At 37.0% G+C, this 22,333-nt stretch overlaps 1 protein-coding gene and 2 long non-coding RNA genes across 3 annotated transcripts; all 3 read left to right on the top strand.

The window, feature by feature from the left end:
* The first annotated feature begins 3,012 nt into the window (after positions 1-3,012).
* On the top strand, positions 3,013-5,106 carry LOC113773360. Its single transcript, XR_003468814.1, has 3 exons — positions 3,013-3,097; positions 4,160-4,223; positions 5,052-5,106. It is a non-coding gene; the product is annotated as an uncharacterized LOC113773360 (long non-coding RNA).
* Positions 5,107-10,588: 5,482 nt separating this feature from the next.
* LOC113773366 lies at positions 10,589-12,681 on the top strand. The gene is made up of 3 exons (XR_003468816.1): positions 10,589-10,673; positions 11,736-11,799; positions 12,627-12,681. It is a non-coding gene; the product is annotated as an uncharacterized LOC113773366 (long non-coding RNA).
* Positions 12,682-17,742: 5,061 nt separating this feature from the next.
* On the top strand, positions 17,743-18,168 carry LOC113774183. Its single transcript, XM_027318749.1, has one exon. It carries the CDS (start codon positions 17,743-17,745, stop codon positions 18,166-18,168), a length of 426 nt encoding a protein of 141 aa, XP_027174550.1.
* Positions 18,169-22,333: the final 4,165 nt, after the last annotated feature.

The following is a 22,333-nucleotide window of genomic DNA, read 5'->3' as shown; positions in this document are numbered from 1 at the left end:
GGATAGTTCAACATAAGACGTGGGCACATCTTCTGGAGCAAAGTCTTTTAGATGAAAGTTAAGGCTGGTTATGTCATTTCAAAATAAAGCACGCCTGTAATTTAAAGAATATTGTGATTGAGTCGTGGGATTATATGTCATTAATCATTTTTCTTGTTCTTTCTTTTTCGCTAATAAATCTTGTTATTTGTAAAAGGCAAAACCTAGGTTATTTTCAGGCATTTTCTATTCAACCTTAACAAAATATTGTTGGTTACTCCAATATTTGAGAGATTTCCTAGAATCTCTAATTCTAATCAGGACTTGTTCGTGTAACTTTTTCATTTGATTTATACTTTCGTGTCACAAGGACCCTTTAATACAAAATTGGGACGAGATATTTGAGAACAATAATAATGTAAAATTGAGACTACTTTCTTATAAATAAAACATGCCCATTTCTTCATAAAAAATATATACCTCATACATTTTCAATCATAAATTCTACTTTCTACATCAATTTTGTAGACTTGATTTAGACATTTTTAGAAACAAAAAAGTCCATTTTTCTGCAATTTTTCTCTCACAAAATGCAATTTCCATTTGATAATAAAATAAGGACACTTTCAAATTTTCTTTTGCAAATTTAGCAAAGCATCATTCTAGATTTTATAGTAACTTGCTTCTCTTTCCCTTTTCTCCTCCAACTCAGAATCAACAAGACAACTAACACTATAATTATATGATAATAAAAAAAATTTCTATGTCTTCTACATTTTTTCAATATTTTCTTCGATCTTATTCACCTTTTTTCAGTAAATCAGGTATAAGAATTCTTCCTATTGGGCATTTTGGCTCATCAACCCAATCAAAATACTTGCACTTGTTGGACTGGTGGGATGAGTTGGACCAACGCATGGAGCTGCTTGACAAGGATGCATTGTGTGAGGAGCTGTGAGAGGACATGCAAGGGCCACTCAACAAGGCCATTGATCAGCTTTTCAAGGAGGATGATGTCATTAGACTTTTAGTCGAGCCTCTCTATGATGAAGTTGTCCAACTCAAGAATGAGCTCGAGATGCGTAGAGCCCAACTAGCAAAGGTAGCTAGTGTGTCCACAGAGGAGCCGTCATTCGTTCAGGAGGAGGTTGCAAATTTGATGGTCGACGTTGATGTGATAAGGACACAAGAGGCATGTGGTGCTGCGGTGGCTGCATTAAGTGTCGAGGTTCCACATCCAGAGGCGTATGTTGGGGTAAGGAAAGTGCATGACATAGAGAATTTTCTCTTTGGTTTGGAAAGTTATTTTGATATGCTTGGCATTCTTGGGGATGATGCTAGGCTCCATACCGTTTTACTATATCTCAAGAATTCTGCATTGATATGGCAGAGGAGAAGCTGTGATAATGGACGTAGTTGAGAAAATGCCATTACCATGTGGGGCATATTCAAAGTAGAGTTAAAGGTGAAGTGTGAACCAATTAACGCTAAATGAAGTTAGGGCCAAGTTCTGCCGTCTCAAGCATAAGGACTACTGTATGAAAGAGTACGTGGATGAGTTCTCCAACTTGTTGCTGAAGATTCCTAACATGTTTTCCAAAAATGCGCTCTTTACATTCTTTTATGGCTTAAAGCCATGGGCAAGGCAGCGGGTTAAGGATAAGGATCCGCCTCCCAAGCAATGAGAGCTGCTCAAAAGTTGCTCAAGTTCTAGAAGGACTCAACCTAGGACAAAAGCAAGAAGCCGCCTAGTAATGGAAAGAGTGGAGAAGACAAATCTAAACAAATCACGCGATCAGGTGACATCCATGAGAGCAAGACGGCAAAGGACAAGAATAGTCAAAACGAAAAGTCAGACAAAAATTTTGATGTGTGCATCCTATGCAAAAGCAAGGAGTATTAAGCGCAAGATTGCCTACAACATGGCTATTTGGACGCAATCACTCAAAAGTCTAGCCCAGTTGGGGAACGAAGGTTAGCATGCACACAACTCATCAAGCCCATCCAATCCGTGGTAGTCGGGCAAGATTGAGGCTGCATGTATTGAGGCTGCATGTATTGAGGCTGCATGTATGTTAATGTAACTATCGATAAGCACCAAGTCATGACCTTAGTGGTTATCAAAACGGCTGACTTGTCCTTTTTGCCTTTGCCATGAGCAGCCCTCTTCAACTATCTTGTAGCGTGCTCCTCTTAAGCATCCTTAGTTGAGATCCTTATTAACACAATGCATATGCAGCACTAGCAAGATTCAAGGCTTAAACTATGAATAGTTGCTTATTCAACCTAACTTTCAAATGCGGAATTATTCAGAAGCGAAGGAAGTAAACAAAAAGAGAAAGGTTAGAGGGTAAGAAAAGCTCTTGTATTGCACTCACAGGATTAGTGTGAGAACCCTCATTTTTAAAATACAATTTCCCCAAACTACATGCCTTGCACCGAGATTTAAACCACCTCTTATATGCCCTAGCATTATATTTCACAATGTGTTACAACAAATCCCTTGTATTGACCCTCACTTTAAAACACAATTTTCTTACTTACATGCCTTATTATAAAATCTAGACCATTTAATATATGCCCTTACAAATTATTTTCTATGTGTTATAATAATTTCCATGCATTTCATTTCAATTCATTTTACTTGAAGTAAAATATTTCCTTGAGCTAGGTTGTAAATAATTCACCACTTGTAATTGTCCAAGTGTTCTTTATTAGTGGTAGAGACATTATGTGAGAGATTAGAGGTGTTGAATAATTATTGGTGCATTTGGAAAGGTAAGAATGGCATTAGTCAAAGGTTAAGAAAGGTTAGGACAATAATGGAGCCATGTGGCAAAACCCTAGCCATGTATCTTGTTTGACCAAAGGATTAGAGGAATTTTAAACCAACTTTGCTTCATTTTCCTCCAAAATTTCATCCACCTTAAGGGCTTCCAAGGGAAGGAAGAAAACTCCATCTTCTTGCTATGACAACCTTAGTTTGATCTTGAACAAAAACCGAAAAGAGAAAGATCTAGAGTTTGTGAGAAAATTTCCTTCAATCTTTGAGGTTGTTTCAAGCCTAAAGCTTCTATTGTGGTGGTTTGTTTGGTGACCAAAGCAACTTGTAAGTAAGGTATGTAATCTTTAAAATTTGGGTTTATGATGTTATATCATCTACTTGAGGTTGAAATGGTAAAAACAACTTGTTATGGTTGAATTTGGGGTTAGTTTCTTGAGTTAATCAAGTAATGGTTAGGTTTACTAATATGCATACCAAGTGTTTGATGAAATGTCTAACCCTTATTCATGTGTGTTTATGAAGTATTGATATGTTTTAAACCCCTATTTAGTTGGATCTAATACTTGTTATGTGCAAGGAATGAAAATAACAAGAAGAGTAGAAGTTAGAAATTTTTAAAGTGTGCTGACCGAAACTTTTTAAGCTTGCTGCCCGGTTTTTCCATGATATTTTCATGCACATTTTGGCTACAAATGTGAGTGTTATATGTTGGGTTATGTGTGTGGAGGTTGTCTACAAAAAAATAGCCAATTTGGTTGAATAAATTTTGAGTTATAAACAAAGGAGGAAAACTGGACTAGGTCCAGAAATTTTCTGTCCAGCAATCTTGTTAAGGTCATAACGTGTTACTCACTGATCGGAATTGAGTGCCGTTTGTGGCAATTGAAAGTAGACTCTTAGAGCTTTAAAACGGTACAAAGTTCATTTTCTGGTTCATCCCGAGCGATCTGTGGCGAGTCTGGAAACTTGGCTGTCCGGGCGGTACTGTTCATCCGAGACAGTCCAGAAAGTTCATTTGGTTTCTTAATTTTGAGCCACTTATGTTGGGATTTTGGAAATGGTTTCTTCTAGACAAATTTAACCTTATGAACCTAGTTTCCAATGCAACTGACGGAACCTAATTCCGACTTTCCCACAATGAGCAATGATCTTTTTCTCGAGGCTGGCCGGGCGAGACAGTTTAACCCGTAATGAAGCCTTTGAGCTTTAGTGAAACTTTTCTTTTGCCAAACTTTCATGTACATACTAGACTTGTTTTCCATGAACTTTCACCATGGTTTAGACCCTATTTGAATGCCGGATTAAGTAGTTTAAGCTACTCACTTGGCCTCTTAATGAACCTATACTTTAGTAGGGAACGAATCCAATTATTAATGTTTTCACTCGTTGACCTAGGTTTGGGCAACGACGGTGATCGTAACTGAGACGTTTGACGTCGATTATTACTTTTGCTTGACAGGTGAGTGTTCCACTACCTGCTACTTGTTATGTGAAATATTTGTGTACTTGAAAGTATTGAATTGTTATTGTTTGAGCCAAACACTGTTTTAATTAAAATTGAGGCGAGTGTGTACTATATCGCACTCGACCTTCCTTATTTTTTCTTTTCACTGAGGCTCTACTTACTGAATGAATTAACATGAAATGAGATATTACTATACATGACTGTGCTTAAGTTGCGTGGATGACATTCCACCAACTACTATTACTGTTTGGGTACCCAACCTCATAGGTGAGTCGATTGTATCGAGCCAGCAAGGGCTTGGTCGAGAAGGCCGATAAACCTTGAGGACTGTTTACTGTTCACTGGAAATTGAATCTTGCTTGGAGGTCCCTGGTGAAGCATAGCCGTTGTGCTTGCTTGTTGTGTTGTCCAGCACCACCAGTGATAAAATCCTCGGCTTGATACTGTTTCATTGGAATCCTTGAGCATTGGAAACTCGGATTCCTGGTATACTCGAATATTACCAAACTACTGTTTATGGAGTGCGGGCCCGGTGGGGGGTTGTTTGGTGGACGGAGACTGGTGAAAGTGGTGTTCTACGGACCTATATACTGTTACAAGTGTTGACGGAGTGTCAACAGGAGGCAATTATGATCAAGCTCAAGTGGACCTTTGGCTTTTGAAAGCCACTCGTATCCTTGAATTGAACTGTGATTAAACTGTTATTTTACTGTACGGTGTTTAGTTGGCTATTTTGTGATTTTATGTGGCTATGTGTTTACTTGTTTACCTGGAACCTCACTGGGCTTTAGCTCACCCCATTCCCTTTGTTTTTCTTAACAGATCGGGAAGGGATTTGATCGAGGGCTTTCTTAGCTTTATTTTGCCGTTCTTGCGTTTGGAGGTTGTAACTTTCGTTTAAGCAGACTTGTAAGTTTAAATTCTTAAGGGTGATTTATATTATGTAATTTTGAGTGAAGCGTGGTAAGTTGGCATGCGATGATATATGTACTAAGCTGAATTGTTGAATTAGTGATTATGTTTGAGTTAGTGTTTCAATCCCCTGCATTGTCAAATGTTACATTCGTTTCATTGATGATATTAGTACTTTGAACGACTGAGTCCTGGCGAGAGCTGGGCAGGCAGTCCGTTGATACCCTAGGGTTTGCCCTAGGGAGAGGTGGGGCTGTCACAGTTGGTATCAGAGCTTAGGTTTTCGATCTCTGTAGTGTATCCTAGGTTTCAAGTTTAGGATGCCGGACTGTGGGATTGGTTTGAAAGTTGAGTGACCGCTGGTAGGGATAAAAATTAGAGCCTTGGTTTGAATTGGCTTGAGTGAATTAGAAATTTTTGACTTGAGGATTATATTTGACTATTTTCCTTTAAGAGTGCTTAAGTTACCTCTACGTCTTGTGTATGATGGACGGATCTAGTGGCCCTAGCAATAGACCAGTTGGTGAGTTGTTCCATGGGGATTTACAGATGATTAAGTATCAAATCAGGCTCGAAAACGATAGAGGCTATTAAAGCCGATCTAACCGCTACAGGCATTTCGAGTGCCATTATACTTATACCTACCCTAATGAAGTAGTTCTGGCCATAGTGAAGGAGTGGAAGGTCCTAGCGAGGGATAATACTAGGCTTGGATTTGAAATGAGTTACCTGAAGAAAACTATTGAAATGCAAGCGGAGCGGATTAAGGAACTTGAGTATGATGTGGTTAAGAGCCAGGAAAGTGAGGATTAGAGCAGAGTCCATTCGGAATATTTGTGATGATCTGCTGGGAGAAGTGAGTGACGAGGTTTCTTACATAGGAGGCGAGATTAGAGACGAACCCGCCCAGTTTGGGAGAGGGTCAACTAGTCCTACAACGGATTAAGCCTCTACTCCTAGGCTACTACCTTGGATGATTTTGACTATTGCACATAGAAAGGATAGGAGAGGTTGTGGCTCGGTGGTTGTACAGTTTTCTTTTGACACTTGTGCTAGGTTTTGTTTGATATGACTGTACGACTATATCTGTACTCTTGAGGCTCGTACTTGCTACTTTTGGTCATGTTATTTTATAAATGACTGTTAGGAGCCTTTATGTACAGTGTTTTGACTGTTAACTTGGATCTTTGACTTTTGACTTTGACCTTATTTCGGCATTGGCCTTTAACTGCTTTTCAATTTCACTCGTTTATCGTGACTCCGATTCCATTTCTTATATGACCTTTAAATATGAATAAGCATATTGTATACCCCTATTTGCTTACCTTGTCAGTTATAATACTTGGGCCTCAGACTAGTGAGTAATCATGGAGACTAGACGATAATATGGTTGGGGCCATGGGTGTGGATCTAGGTAGGTCCAAGACTAAGAGGAGGAATAAAGGTCTGTAGTCAATTAGAACCAAGGACCCGAATGTGGAGAAGGAGACCAGGTAGCTACAGCTATCAATCGTATGACTGATCTATTGTTTACTGGCCTGTTTGGTTGACCATCGAGGTCAAGTACCGGGTAACAAGTAAAGGAACCTTGAAATAAGTGAAGATAGGGCCCTAAAATGGTTCCAAAGTTCACTCCCCCTAAATTTCTTAGAGGACCAGATCCCAAAGCCGCCGAGAACTGGTTTGAAAGAATGGAAGATATTTTTGCTGCTTCGCGTGGTCCCTACGCGGAGTGAGTTTGGGGTCAAGTGGTGTTATTGTCCGATTATGTGGGTAAGTGGTAAGGACTAGGTGCTCTTCTGGGGTGTAAGTAATGAATCATGACTGTTATAAGCATAAACCCTTTATCAGGATACTTGGGAGGAATAGATATGTACGTCGGGTAGGAATCTGTAATATGGGTGATTTACTCTTAGGACCGGCCAGCTCGAGTTGTGAATTACCTTATTGTGGATTCTTGTACTTGAGTACCAAAAAGAGGAGAGCACTAGAATAAGGGTCTGTATCTTGATGGTACTTGAGATAAGTTTTAATGGCAAAAGTCAAGGCGCGGAAGATTCTAACACTTGACCTAGTTGTTGGACTGATTGAGGGGATATATCTCGGAAGTTATCATGGATTAATCTTGAAATAGTTTGTTAGCGTTTCTGTAGACGGTGGCTAGACTGTAGTGTACGTTGAGAAATTTGCACTGAAGACCTATTTCCTTCTCCTACGACTGTGAAGATTTGATAAGTGTTTATTTCGAATGTGAGGCGGTTTGATTACAACTACATTGATAATTCTACTCCCCTTGTGACATTCTTTCCTATACTCCCTTGACACCTATCCACTAATATCAAAGTATGGGTTTGTTTTGATTATTATAGTGTTGAGATCAAGAGTTTTGGAATTTTGTATGGGGATTGGAGAAAAGAATTGGGTTCTATACCTGTACGCAAAAGCTTGAGATAAGGTGTGGAACTTTAGATATATAAAATACGCTTTAGCGTTTCACTATGTACATAAGTGGCAATGGTGCTTCTTGTGTTAAGACACCATACTAGAAATAAGTGTCATAGTATCTTGAAGTATTGCCCCACTTGTGTCCTGCTTTCTCGTCTATCTCAATTGAGAATAGCTAAGTTTAATTTCTCGTGGTCGGATTGGAAATGAATGAACTTAAAAGTTATATGACTAGACCTTCTACGAAGCCAATCATAATTAGAGTTGCCTGGCAAGCTACTATCGATAAGTGAATCGGTGAGATGACAAAGGTGATTGATCTGCATGAGAAAATAGAGACTGTTCAAAAAGAAATAGAGTTTCAAAAGAGATGAACTGAGTACTGGGAAAGATGATGGGAACCAAAATACCTAGAGAACATTGAATTATCGTATCAGGACATACAATTGAAAGGAAATATGAAGGGGATTCCAGAAGAGGTACAGAATAAGTTTGCATCAGTACATTTGCCTAGTTGAATAGCCATTAATGAGGTTTTGCCCGGATAAGTTATAATCATTGGACTATGTATAGTGACATTTTTTTTTATATAGCAAGATGTATTCCCTTAGGAACAGTGGACTTGGTACCTACTGTTTTAATAAGTACTATGAAATATTGGTGGTTGTGCAGTATTGGATCCTTAACCCCGAGTTTATTGCCTTACTTTGGTCTTTGAGTTAAAAATTTATTGTTTGTCGCTCGAAGGGAAGAAATGATTTAATATACAGTGCATGGATTAAAGAGCCAGTAAGAATAGTAACCATGTTGTAACTCTTCTTTTATCGAGATTAAGGTTTGCGTCACATTTTTCACCTTGACTAAATCAACAATTTGACTGAATTGTCTTCATCTTCCCTCTTACTTGGCCGAACCAAAAGAGAAGAGAAACCAAAGAGAGACCTCCAACTCCAACCTCAATTTTGTACTTAAATCTGAAGTTACTCCATGGAAATATTAACTAAGAAAGATTTCAAGGTATTGGTGGAGCGATTTTTGAGGAAGAAGCCCTGGATTTCCATCTTTCTTGAGGTTACAAGGTAACTTTAGCTAGCAATTTTCCTCTACTACCAATATAGGTAAACTAGTGGATTAAGGTAGTACTTTTGGCAGCTTTATGAAAAATTTCATGGGTTGAACTAGTTTTGTGGTAATTTATAGTTTTATGGTGAATTTTCTACCACACGTCATGCTTAAGTAATGACCATGGTCTTATAGTTTTGTTATGACTTGTCTAAAGAAAATTCTAGCTTGTGATTAAGAATTTCAGCTTCGAGTTTCATTTTGCTAAACTTGAGTAGAGACGGTTATATGCTTGATGTAGTGATTTGTGGGCTTGATATTTATATGCTTGAGTTGAAGCTATTTCATGGGAAGAATGAAGCCTTGAATGGGCTAGGAAAAGTTAGTAAACACAAGGATGTGCCGCTGAAAATTTTTTCGCAGGGAACCTTGGAAGGTTTTACAGAATTTGTTATATCTTGATGTAGAAAAGTCAAAATTGAGTTTCATTTATTATGTTTGAAACTAGGTTCAGAGTATCAGTATTGTTCTCAATTCCCATGAATATTTATGATTTTTCAATGTTGACTGAAACTGTATACCTGTTCTGTCTGTTACTGGGTGAAGCAGCAACTTTAGGTTGGAATTTTGACCGACTCGTGGATTGGATCTTACAATGGTACCTTCTAGAAAGTTGTAACAATTTGAATCCATATTCCGACGGTATAAAGTTTTTAAGTTTTGGACATAAGAAGCTCGAGATAAGATTTTCAAATGAGATCATGCAAAACTAAAAAAAATTTCTATTTTTCCTAGGATTATTCCTACTTACATTCCCAACTTTAGGATTGGAGTTGGTAAACTATTTTGAGGTTGGTTTATGAGTGGAAATGAGACTCAAATGAAAGGAAAATGAGTTCTTCAAACCACCTTAGGTCGGACAGTTTACAACTTTGCATTTTGAACGTCTTTTCTACTTTCTCTAAACATTTGGCTATAAGTGATACTTTTCTGCTCTAAATGACTTTTGCAACATTGATTAGTAAGGACATAAGGATTATTTTTCGATGGGAACAAGCTAGTATTATATTTCGATAGGTTATACAACTATGAAACTTGTAAATTGATACACGTTCTAAAGAAAGATTTGTAGCTTCAATTCCAACATAATATGGCTTTGCATTGCTGGTCTTACTAAAGCATGCGCTCACAGGACTTGAGAGAGTTAAAAAGGATATTCATCGAAAATATTTTGAACTACTCAGTAATCAAGCTGAGAATTTCGAGGGCGAAATTCTTTAAGGGGGAGAGAGTGTGAGAACCCTCATTTTTAAAATACAATTTCCCCAAACTACATGCCTTGCACCGAGATTTAAATCACCTCTTATATGCCCTAGCATTATATTTCACAATGTGTTACAACAAATCCCTTGTATTGACTCTCACTTTAAAACACAATTTTCTTACTTACATGCCTTATTATAAAATCTAGACCATTTAATATATGCCCTTACAAATTATTTTCTATGTGTTATAATAATTTCCATGCATTTCATTTCAATTCATTTTACTTGAAGTAAAATATTTCCTTGAGCTAGGTTGTAAATAATTCACCACTTGTAATTGTCCAAGTGTTCTTTATTAGTGGTAGAGACTTTATGTGAGAGATTAGAGGTGTTGAATAATTATTGGTGCATTTGGAAAGGTAAGAATGGCATTAGTCAAAGGTTAAGAAAAGGTTAGGACAATAATGGAGCCATGTGGCAAAACCCTAGCCATGTATCTTGTTTGACCAAAGGATTAGAGGAATTTTAAACCAACTTTGCTTCATTTTCCTCCAAAATTTCATCCACCTTAAGGGCTTCCAAGAGAAGGAAGAAAACTCCATCTTCTTGCTATGACAACCTTAGTTTGATCTTGAACAAAAACCAAAAAGAGAAAGATCTAAAGTTTGTGAGAAAATTTCCTTCAATCTTTGAGGTTGTTTCAAGCCTAAAGCTTCTATTGTGGTGGTTTGTTTGGTGACCAAAGCAACTTGTAAGTAAGGTATGTAATCTTTAAAATTTGGGTTTATGATGTTATATCATCTACTTGAGGTTGAAATGGTGAAAACAACTTGTTATGGTTGAATTTGGGGTTAGTTTCTTGAGTTAATCAAGTAATGGTTAGGTTTACTAATATGCATACCAAGTGTTTGATGAAATGTCTAACCCTTATTCATGTGTGTTTATGAAGTATTGATATGTTTTAAACCCCTATTTAGTTGGATCTAATACTTGTTATGTGCAAGGAATGAAAATAACAAGAAGAGTAGAAGTTAGAAATTTTTAAAGTGTGCTGACCGAAACTTTTTAAGCTTGCTGCCCGGTTTTTCCATGATATTTTCATGCACATTTTGGCTACAAATGTGAGTGTTATATGTTGGGTTATGTGTGTGGAGGTTGTCTACAAAAAATTAGCCAATTTGGTTGAATAAATTTTGAGTTATAAACAAAGGAGGAAAACTGGACTAGGTCCAGAAATTTTCTGTCCAGCAATCTTGTTAAGGTCATAACGTGTTACTCACTGATCGGAATTGAGTGCCGTTTGTGGCAATTGAAAGTAGACTCTTAGAGCTTTAAAACGGTACAAAGTTCATTTTCTGGTTCATCCCGAGCGATCTGTGGCGAGTCTGGAAACTTGGCTGTCCGGGCGGTACTGTTCATCCGAGACAGTCCAGAAAGTTCATTTGGTTTCTTAATTTTGAGCCACTTATGTTGGGATTTTGGAAATGGTTTCTTCTAGACAAATTTAACCTTATGAACCTAGTTTCCAATGCAACTGACGGAACCTAATTCCGACTTTCCCACAATGAGCAATGATCTTTTTCTCGAGGCTGGCCGGGCGAGACAGTTTAACCCGTAATGAAGCCTTTGAGCTTTAGTGAAACTTTTCTTTTGCCAAACTTTCATGTACATACTAGACTTGTTTTCCATGAACTTTCACCATGGTTTAGACCCTATTTGAATGCCGGATTAAGTAGTTTAAGCTACTCACTTGGCCTCTTAATGAACCTATACTTTAGTAGGGAACGAATCCAATTATTAATGTTTTCACTCGTTGACCTAGGTTTGGGCAACGACGGTGATCGTAACTGAGACGTTTGACGTCGATTATTACTTTTGCTTGACAGGTGAGTGTTTCACTACCTGCTACTTGTTATGTGAAATATTTGTGTATTTGAAAGTATTGAATTGTTATTGTTTGAACCAAACACTGTTTTAATTAAAATTGAGGCGAGTGTGTACTATATCGCACTCGACCTTCCTTATTTTTTCTTTTCACTGAGGCTCTACTTACTGAATGAATTAACATGAAATGAGATATTACTATACATGACTGTGCTTAAGTTGCATGGATGATATTCCACCAACTACTGTTACTGTTTGGGTACCCAACCTCATAGGTGAGTCGATTGTATCGAGCCAGCAAGGGCTTGGTCAAGAAGCCGATAAATCTTGAGGACTGTTTACTGTTCCCTGGAAATTGAATCTTGCTTGGAGGTCCCTGGTGAAACATAGCCATTGTGCTTGCTTGTTTTGTTGTCCAGCACCACCAGTGATAAAATCCCCGGCTTGATACTGTTTCATTGGAATCCTTGAGCATTGGAAACTCGGATTCCTGGTATACTCGAGTATTACCAAACTACTGTTTATGGAGTGCGGGCCCGGTGGAGGGTTGTTTGGTGGACGGAGACCGGTGAAAGTGGTGTTCTACGGACCTATATACTGTTACAAGTGTTGACGGAGTGTTAACAAGAGGCAATTATGATCAAGCTCAAGTGGACCTTTGGCTTTTGAAAGCCACCCGTATCCTTGAATTGAACTGTGATTAAACTGTTATTTTACTGTACGGTGTTTAGTTGGCTATTTTATGATTTTATGTGGCTATGTGTTTACTTGTTTACCTGGAACCTCACTGGGCTTTAGCTCACCCCATTCCCTTTGTTTTTCTTAACAGATCGGGAAGGGATTTGATCGAGGGCTTTCTTAGCTTTATTTTGCCGTTCTTGCGTTTGAAGGTTGTAACTTTCGTTTAAGCAGACTTGTAAGCTTAAATTCTTAAGGGTGATTTATATTATGTAATTTTGAGTGAAGCGTGGTAAGTTGGCATGCGATGATATATGTACTAAGCTGAATTGTTGAATTAGTGATTATGTTTGAGTTAGTGTTTCAATCCCCTGCATTGTCAAATGTTACATTCGTTTCATTGATGATATTAGTACTTTGAACGACTGAGTCCTGGCGAGAGTTGGGCAGGCAGTCCGCTGATACCCTAGGGTTTGCCCTAGGGAGAGGTGGGGCTGTCACAGTTACGCCATGTGTTTACAAATGAAGGGGTTCGACCTATTCATAGGCAAGTCAAGAAGTCTTTACAATAATCTAGAAACTTCCACACACTAGTTCTTTACACTTAGTTTCTAGATTGTTCTATATAAGGCAAGACTCTTATATACAAGTTCTAGACTATTGCCCAAGACTCTTAAACAGTCTAAAACACTCCAAAATATTACTAAAACGTTTCAAGAAACATCTAAGTATTGGCCCTAACCTCCATGGCTTTCCATTTATTCATTGAATTAGACTATGCATCTACTTCAATGAACAAATGGGAAGCCATAGAGGTTAGGGCCAATGCTTAGATGCTTCTTGAAATATTTTAGTAATATTTCAGAGTGTTCTAAGCCTTTCAAGAGTCTTGAGGAATAACCAAGAACTTGCACATAAGAATCTTGCCTTATACAGAACATTCTAAAGACTAATTTTATAGGGCAATTGTGTAGAAGTTTCAAGAGTATTGTAAAAATTTCTTGGCTTGCCTATAAATAGGCCAAACCCTTTCATTTGTAAACACATGGTGTAATTTTTTGAATGCAATACAATAGCTTTCCTTAGCCTTCAACCTTTCTTTTCTTTCTTTGCTTCCCTTGCATCTGCACAACTGTGCATTTCAGAGTTAGGTTGAACTAGCAAACATTAATAGTTTAAGCCTTGAAACCTGCTAGTGCCGCATGGGTATTGCATTAATAGGGATTTTAACCACCCCGTAATAGGAAGAACCTCATTCTAAAGAAAAACTTGATAGTCATCTATTGGGGCAAGAGAGAAATTAACTGTATCTATCCATGAATCCATGTGAACTAGCACCTCCTTGGCCTCTCCCATGAGCAGCCTCCACTTGCCATTCATGCCCTTGTATCCCCTAGTAGCTGACACCCATGTAACTGTCATCCTTCGTGCGGTGTCTTCGCTCATATAGTTCACGTCGGCTTTAGTATCCACCAAGATCATAATTTGGTGCGCGTTGATAGTTGTGTCAGTCTCGATTTTGTTTGACTATCTCGGATTGGAAGGGCTTGAGGAGTCATGTGCATGCCACCCTTCATTCTCCTTGCTGTTTTTCGTTGTGGCTGTTCTTCCCTTTGCTGTCTTACTCCCGCTGGCATCACCCAATCAAGTGATTTGGTTGGACTTGTCTCCCCTACTCTTGTCCCTGGTTAAGTCTTTTTTCTGGAACTGGAGCAACTTCTAGGCAGCCTTTATTACTTGGGAGACATTTTGCCGATTCTTATCCTCAGCATGCTACCTTGCCCACAGCTTCAAGCCATCAAGAAATTAATCGGGTAGTATTTAGTTTTAAAAATTAAAATGCGTTCAACACATGAATTTACTCATCATATCCTAAATAGTTAAGTTACATCCTAACAAATCATAGGAAATGACAATTAAAGTCAAATATAGTACAAGTAGTTCAAACATACATAACAGTAAGTAGTTCAATAGTACAGTGCAATTAACATAACAAACATGCCAGGTAGCTCTACCATTAGTTGTTAAGTTCAATTTAAAATTCCATTAGTCTAATCCAAAATAGTCCCAGCCGATCTCACATTTTCTTCTAGTTTTGCTTGCTCGGGTTCCTTCTTCTCTGGATCCTCCTCAAAATCTTTCTCTATTTCATTCTCGAGTACCTCTCCTGCAGATTGCTCTTGATCTAGGTGCACGTCTCCATGTAGAGTCTCCTTGACTACAATCTCCCTTAACACCTTGCACCCTACCAAGAATTTCTCAATTCGATCTCTAACCTGCCTTAGCATTTAGGTGAGGCGCCTGTTTATTTCCTACAATTGCTATCTCATTGTATTAGTTCGGTAATGTTCATCTATAACCTCAGTCTCCAACTCCCGAATTTGAGCACCTTGGGCCCTCATAGTATCCCTTATTCCCTGCATTAGTTCATAGGCCTGGGTGTTTTCCCTTACTAGCCTTTGGTGCTGATCAACCACTGCTAAGACCACATAATCAGGATGAGAATACCTCCTCCAGCAGTCACACCGACTAGTCATTCACCATGTTGGGACATATCGGCGAAAGGGCTATCTAGTCCTTCCTAGAACATTATAGTTCTACATGGCCTCTAAGGACTCTCGTTTCCACCATTTCCTTTCATACAAGTTTCGATTAAGGTTAAAGTCTTATTAAATATCACATAAAGTTTTACTCTTGACGTTACACTCTATTAGTCTTAAATCTTTATAGTTACCTATTTCTTTCATTTTCCCCCCAGTTCATTTCAAACATTGACTCTAACACCACCTGTGATAACCCACCTCCCCCTAAGGTGTACTCTAAGGGTTAGCGGACCGCTTGCCTGACTATCATTTGAATTTACTCACTCACATTAATTAGAGACTCACATTTTTCATTAAACATCAACATTCATTCTTAAGTACATCACCAACTAGATTAAAAATAAATTTGTCCATTAAAAGAAACAAAATACAAGTTTTTAACATTGAGATACAAATTGGACCTCCCAAAACCATCTATCTCTACGCAATGCTTCTTCCAACCTCAACTCCTGTAAGGAAAACAAAACTAAAGGGTTAAGTTAGAGCTCAGTAAGGTTCAAAAGGGACAAGTGACCAATTACCAATATAAAACATTCACTAAACGTAGCAATTCAAGATATCAATTTCATTAAGGGTATGTTTGGTTCCCTATGGAATTGGGGTTTAGAATTGGAATTGGGGCCCCAATTCCAAATCTGTTGTTTGGATACTACTTCACTCAAAGAATTAGAATTGAATCTGAATTCCATGGGGGTCCAATTCCATGAGTTAATTCTTTACTGGACCAAAAGAATTCTAGTTCCAATTCCACAACTAAATCCTGAGAAACGGGTCTACACGCGGATCTTGTGGGTAAAAAATTAAAATTGGGTCAACTATGTAAGCAGCTCTCTCTCCCGATCTAATTAATCATTTTTCCTCAACCGCAAGTGCTTCTGCTCTCGCCCTAACATTTGCCTCTTCCACCACCGTCTCCCGCATCTCTTTTTGCTTCTCCAGCCATCCCTCTACCCTTTGCCACTCTTGCCACTCCTGCCACGCATCTACCCATCACCTCACCAATTGCAAGACTGCTTTGAGTGCTCTCTACTTACCCGTGCCTAATTTTCTCGAACAGGGTTCTTCCGTCCGGAAGGTAACAACTAAAGGCTCACTCTTTTTTTTCTTCCTTGCCTTCGATTTTTAACTTTGCAGCATTGAATATTGAATTCTGAATTTCTTTGACTGGCAAAATCTTTGTACAAGAGAGTGATTTGATGTCTTTCTTCAAGAGAGTTTGGTTAATTAATAGGCTCTAGTGCTTAATTACAAACCATTGGTTGAAACTGTCTTGACTCTCCACAAACGGTAGGCCTCATCGTACTTAACTAATTGCACACACTCATTGAATTGAGGGTTGATATCAAAGTGGGTGGCATATGATTCTAGGTAGTCAATGAACTGTTTCTTGGTGGTGTACTCAGGGTAATGATCAGGGAAGGGGAACTTATTAGTTGTCCCCAGCAGCAAGACAGAAACGAAACCATATCCATTTTATCTTTCATATCCATTTCTGTTCAGGTGGACTTGTTCAAGTTTTGTTTGGCCCATTTCTTATCTTGTTCATCAGATGTCTAATGACAAAAGAAGTTCCTTTGCACCTGTTTCTCTGGCTCAGTATATCTGATGTTGTCTTCCATACAAACAAAAACTTGGTCCTTAAATTAATCCATCAATCGAATCTTCCCTTATACTACTATTATATATCATTTGTCTGAATTATACTATTACTTCATATGGATTGCTGGTGGTAGTATTTTAACTTCACTCTGATGGATTTTCTGAAAAAGTTATTACTACTGCTAAAAGAGGTTGCACTTTTTCTCTTTACATGCAACAGATGGAAATGCTTTTTGCACTTTTTTAAAACAGTGTTCAAAAACAAATATCATTAAAGTAGAGTAATTTTTCACTAAATGTTGGATAATACGAATGTGAGATGATTTTAAAATGAATTGGTTACGTTCTTTTTGAATCATTTATTTTCTTGGGAAGACTACATATCTATCCAGATTCATGGTTAAACTTTTGCTTTTCCATTACTAATACCACTTCAAATTAATAGCAATAATGAAGTTTTAAGTGCTGATATTACAATTTTGAAGTTTTGAAGTTGTACTAATGTCTGTTTCTGAAGAACATGTCATATGATGATGTTGGGGTTTTCATTTAGGTTGCGATTGGCTGTTTGATATCCTACTCTGATGTAGGTTGCATTCTAAAATCCTCTTACTTGGGTCCTGAGACCTCTTCTCTCCAAACCTGCGGTTGATACCTTGCCTTTCATGAAGACTATTAGTCTAGATAGATTCTTACTAGAAGTCCTTTGAATTGATAATGGGTACATGGCTACCATGACATCATTGTCATGATTTTGAATTGCAGAATTTGGATATTGACATGGATAAAGAAGAAGACGAGCAAAATCCAAAAAAGAGAAAAGTGGTAGTTGCAAATTATATGGTAACAGTAGCCACATTAGTAGTCTGATGGCATGAGAAACACATAGTAAAGGAGCCTTATTTTGACTTTAAAGTAGCACGTGAAATATATCTAAGGCGTCTTTACTATGGAAACAACAGAGTTTGTGTAGAGCAACTTCGACTCAATAAACATTGTTTTACTGTTTTATGTACAAATTTAAGAGAGCATTGTTGGTTGAGGGATACTATAAATATTACTGAGATGCAAATAGCCCCGATTTCTCCATATAAGGGAGTTAGATATCATCTTAGTGAGTGGTCTGCTACTGGGAACAAGCCTCAAAATTTTAAAGAGTTATTGAACCTTCGACATTCAATTGCTCGAAATGTGATTGAAAGGACATTTGGTTTGTTCAAGAAGCGATGGGCCATTTTGAGAGATGCATATTTTTTTGATGTTAAGACTCATGTCATGACAATTAATGCATGTGCCATCCTTCATAATCTTATTCGAGTAGAACAACCAAATGATCCTTACTTGGATGAAGTTGATGCTGAGATGCAAAGAGTACAACATGAGGTTGATGATGAAGATGAAATGGAAGATGAAGATGAGGAAGATGGAATGGAAGGTGATGGTCCAAATAATGATGGCGGCATAAATGCTATTAATGAGAATCAAATTTGAACAATACAACCAACCAGGGAGTGGACACAATTTAGGAATGCTTTAGCACGAGCAATGTTTATTGACTATCAAATTAGACAAGGCCATCATGGAAGTCGAAATTTGATAGGAACTTATTCGGACTTAATTTAATATTAGAATGGCCATTTATTGAAGAATTAGCTTTGTATAATTGTGCTTTTCTTTCTCTCTCTCTCTCTCTCTCTCTCTCTTTTTGTTGCTAAAATCACTTTGTTTGCATATTCATCTATTGGAATTTCTTGTAAGATACAAAACTCAAACATTTATAATAGGCACAAGCTATGACTTTCCTCCCCAATTCATATCATAGAGTAGGCTTTTGATTTTCAAAAATTTAAAGTTCTTAACTTTAAAAAAATATCAAGGTTTTAACTTGATAAATATTAACTACTTTTTAAGTTAGAATATACAGTTATTTTTTATTTAATATAATTTAATTAAGAAAAAAAGAAACAAGAATAATATTTTTTTGTAGAAAAAGTAACTAATTTTTTTCTTTAAAGCTTTAGTAACAATTAGTTAAATGCAAGAAAAAATAAATTATTTAAGGCACTAATTGCTTTTTTCCTTAAAGCTTTAGTAACAATCAGCTAAATATTAAAAAATTATTATATAGTAAAAAAAAAGAAAATTTTTATGTCAGCAAATGTTAGTTGGAAACAATTCTAATTTTTAATGAATTCTTCTCCCATCCAAACAAAGAATTTGGAATTCCAAATGAATTCTGTATCAATTCTATGCATTTTCCAAACAAAAGAATTTCAATGTTTTGGAATTCCAATTCATGGAATTCTAATTCTATAGAATTCCAATTCCAATTCAATTCCAATTCTGTTGAACCAAACGCACCCTAAAAGTAATCAATCAATTTAAAGGATACATATTCTGCTCACTCTGCCATTCCTTCCCCTTATAACCTTTAAAATAATAAACAATCTCCAACATTAATTAAACAGTTCAATAATCTCCAAACTTTAGGGTAAAACACAAGTTTACCATAAAATTGCCCAAGGTGGCTGATCTAATCGACCAAGTCCACTATTGGCTTAGTTAGGTCAACTTGCTAAGGGCTTAGGGCCCAATTCGACCAATATGATAAAGTACACAACGGCCTACAGTCAGTCATGCACATTCCATTCAATAATCACAGTGGTAAGTAACTATTTTAGTTCCATAAGGCAAGCGGCGATAAAGTACACCCTAACATTTTAACAGTAATTTCAATATCAAAACAATAACCTTATCTCTCTTTCATTCATATCATTCACCAATATGCAAACAAACCAGTAAAACCAAACAACCAAATAAACAAGTATTAGTAACTTAAGAATACTCACTCAAATCAAGTGGGTTACACCTCAGTTTCGAGGTTGCTTTCACACCCACTAGTAGTTCCTGAGACAAATTACAAGCACTATAGTTATGGTATAATTCTAAAAATAATTAGTAATGCAATTACTTCCATTTCCCAAACCCGATTCTAAATTGATTATACCAAATTCGACAAAATTCTTGGCAAGAAAATCAAAAATTTCCAGCTTTAGTGTTTCCTCCCAAAATCAATCTTCTCTAACTTTTAACTCAACACGTACTACATGCATGTCTAGTTTTAGATGTTAAGAGGTATATGAAGCAAAGATATATTTATTAATAACTAAAGTTATGGAGTTAAAGTTGAAAATTTCCAGCTCTCTCTTTTCTTGGCCCTCATCAAAATTTCCAGCAATTTCCTTAAGTTTTCTCTTAAAACAACCAACTTTTCACTAGAACCAAAAGTGAAACACATGATACGACGACATTTATACAATAAAGAGTAAGCACATAACAGGAATTCTCCTAGCCAGACTCCTAAAAATTTGAATATAAGTTTGGGAAACCAAACTCCCTTTCCTCTCAGCCAAAGCTAGAAAATTTCAGCAAGTAAACAGTTTGAAAATAAATTTTCTCGAATAAAACTCTTTATTTTACACGCAAATCCAACATACATGTTAAGATTTATGTGGTATAAGGTGTATTGAACCACAATATAAAAGTTTGTAGCCACAATTCATAGAGGAAAACTGGAAAAATTCTTCCTCTCTCTCTCGGCCATCTCAACAGAATTCCAGCAAGGTCCTTCAACATTTTCAGCTAAGTTCACCAAATTTTCACTAATTTCAAAGATGAATATCATATAAGATGAGATAAAACATATATCAATCATTCATAGTGAAATTTCTTCCAAAATTTCGAATGAAAAGCTGTGAGGCTCAAGCTTTCTTCCTCTCGACCAACATAGAAAATTTCCAGCAAGTAATCAGTTTTTAAGCAGAGTTTTCCTTGCTCAAACTTTCTTCCTCTCGACCAACATAGAAATTTTCCAGCAAGTAATCAGTTTTTAAGCAGAGTTTTCCTTCAAGTTTTACACTGATCCTTCTTTGCTTCAAGTGAAATTCTGCATGCATAACAAGATAGAAGAGGCAGGGTGTGTGTGTGTTGCATACAAATACAACTTAACAGATTTTTGAGTGAAACAACCACAACTTTGCAAACGGACAACATGCAATAGGTTTAGCAGAATATTTCTAGCTTTGAGGCATTTTTCCTTAGTTAAGTTTCTCTTTTCTTGATGGCAGTTCAAGTTAAGACATTATAGAACCAAAGTAGAAAGGAAATAAGGGAAATTTATCAGTTTTACCTCTTGTTTCCTCACAAATTAAAGCTGGAAAAATTGGAAACTCTTTTGCCTTTCTTCTCCCTCGGTTTCTCAAAGACAAATGTTCCAATTTTCTCCCTCAATGCGGCTGGTTTGGATATCAAGAAGCTGCAATCTCTTCCTCACTCTCAACTCTCTTTCTTGTGTTGGAGTAATAAAAGGAAAATGGTTTAACTCTCTCCCTTACTCTCTCGGTTGCAGGTTGGAAAAATATGGAACTAGAAATATGTTTGGATTTGTTTGGATTATAAGTATTCTAATGAATAATTTTTTGTTATTCGGTCAAATGTATTAACCATTTTAGAATAACTCATCTCGTATGGATAGTCAATTCTGTGAGAATACAATATAGGATTCACATTTGGATAGTGTATTCTATACTTCCAAGTATTAATTTATTTATTTGACCACCATAATTTAGTTATATCACCTTTTCATAGAATAGCAACCTCATGCAACCTAATCTACACTTAAGTGCATTTAAAGTTGCATATACTTTTTTTAGTTATTCATAAAAATAGGGGAATTCATTAAGGTAGACTAGACTACATTCAATACAAAAATGTGGTCACACACTTATAGAGCAAGCATGGACCAATTAGGCACATCCACACATGACAGAAACAAGCAAATTGGTTCAATTTAAAATGAAACTTCACTGAATACATTAACCTTATTCGCATCACACTAGTATTAAAAACAACAGTCATAAATTTCTTCCCCATCACCTTCGTCTCACACTCTGATACGCATTCCACATCCCATTTGGCAGTTCATCTTTCATTTCATGCCATTCATTGACCTCTTCTTGTGAGGCAGTTAGAGGTTGAATTTCTGGCATTAATGGGACCCTACATTCTCACTCAACGTCCATCTCTTGATCATGATCATTGAATATGTCATCCCCCGGCAATTCATCCAATATGAAATTATGTAGAGTGTTGCAAGTTATGACCACATTTATGTATATACTCATATAAAAATTAGGTACAGAACTACATAAGATGGTGAATCTCCTTTTAAGCACCCCAAAGCATCTCTCAATTAGGTTTTAAGTGATAAATGCCGAGTATTGAACAGTTGCTATGGGGAGGGAAACCCACATTGACCCTGTGCAGAGTTGTCGAGTTGTTCCACGATAAGATGCAAGAAATCCAGGAATATTTCTGTATGCTAAGTTCCTTAGAAACACAAGAATTGCCGGAATAAAATTAAGAAAAAACACACAATTTCTTTAGACCTCACTTACTTACATACTACATTTGCACAGAAAAATTATTTAGAAAAAAATCGAGTGCACTTGATGGGGGCATTGGAAAATGTATAGGTCCTGTTAGTGTTCCATCTAAGACACATGCATCATGGGCACTTCCTTTCCAACCAGTATAAATATATGAAAATTGCATATCAAAATCACAAATCGATAGTACATTTTGAGTTGCTTGGTTA

Source organism: Coffea eugenioides, chromosome 6 (assembly GCF_003713205.1).
Source record: "Coffea eugenioides isolate CCC68of chromosome 6, Ceug_1.0, whole genome shotgun sequence".
In the NCBI taxonomy this organism is placed as follows: Eukaryota; Viridiplantae; Streptophyta; class Magnoliopsida; order Gentianales; family Rubiaceae; genus Coffea; species Coffea eugenioides.
This window is presented reverse-complemented; position numbering and strand designations above follow the sequence as displayed.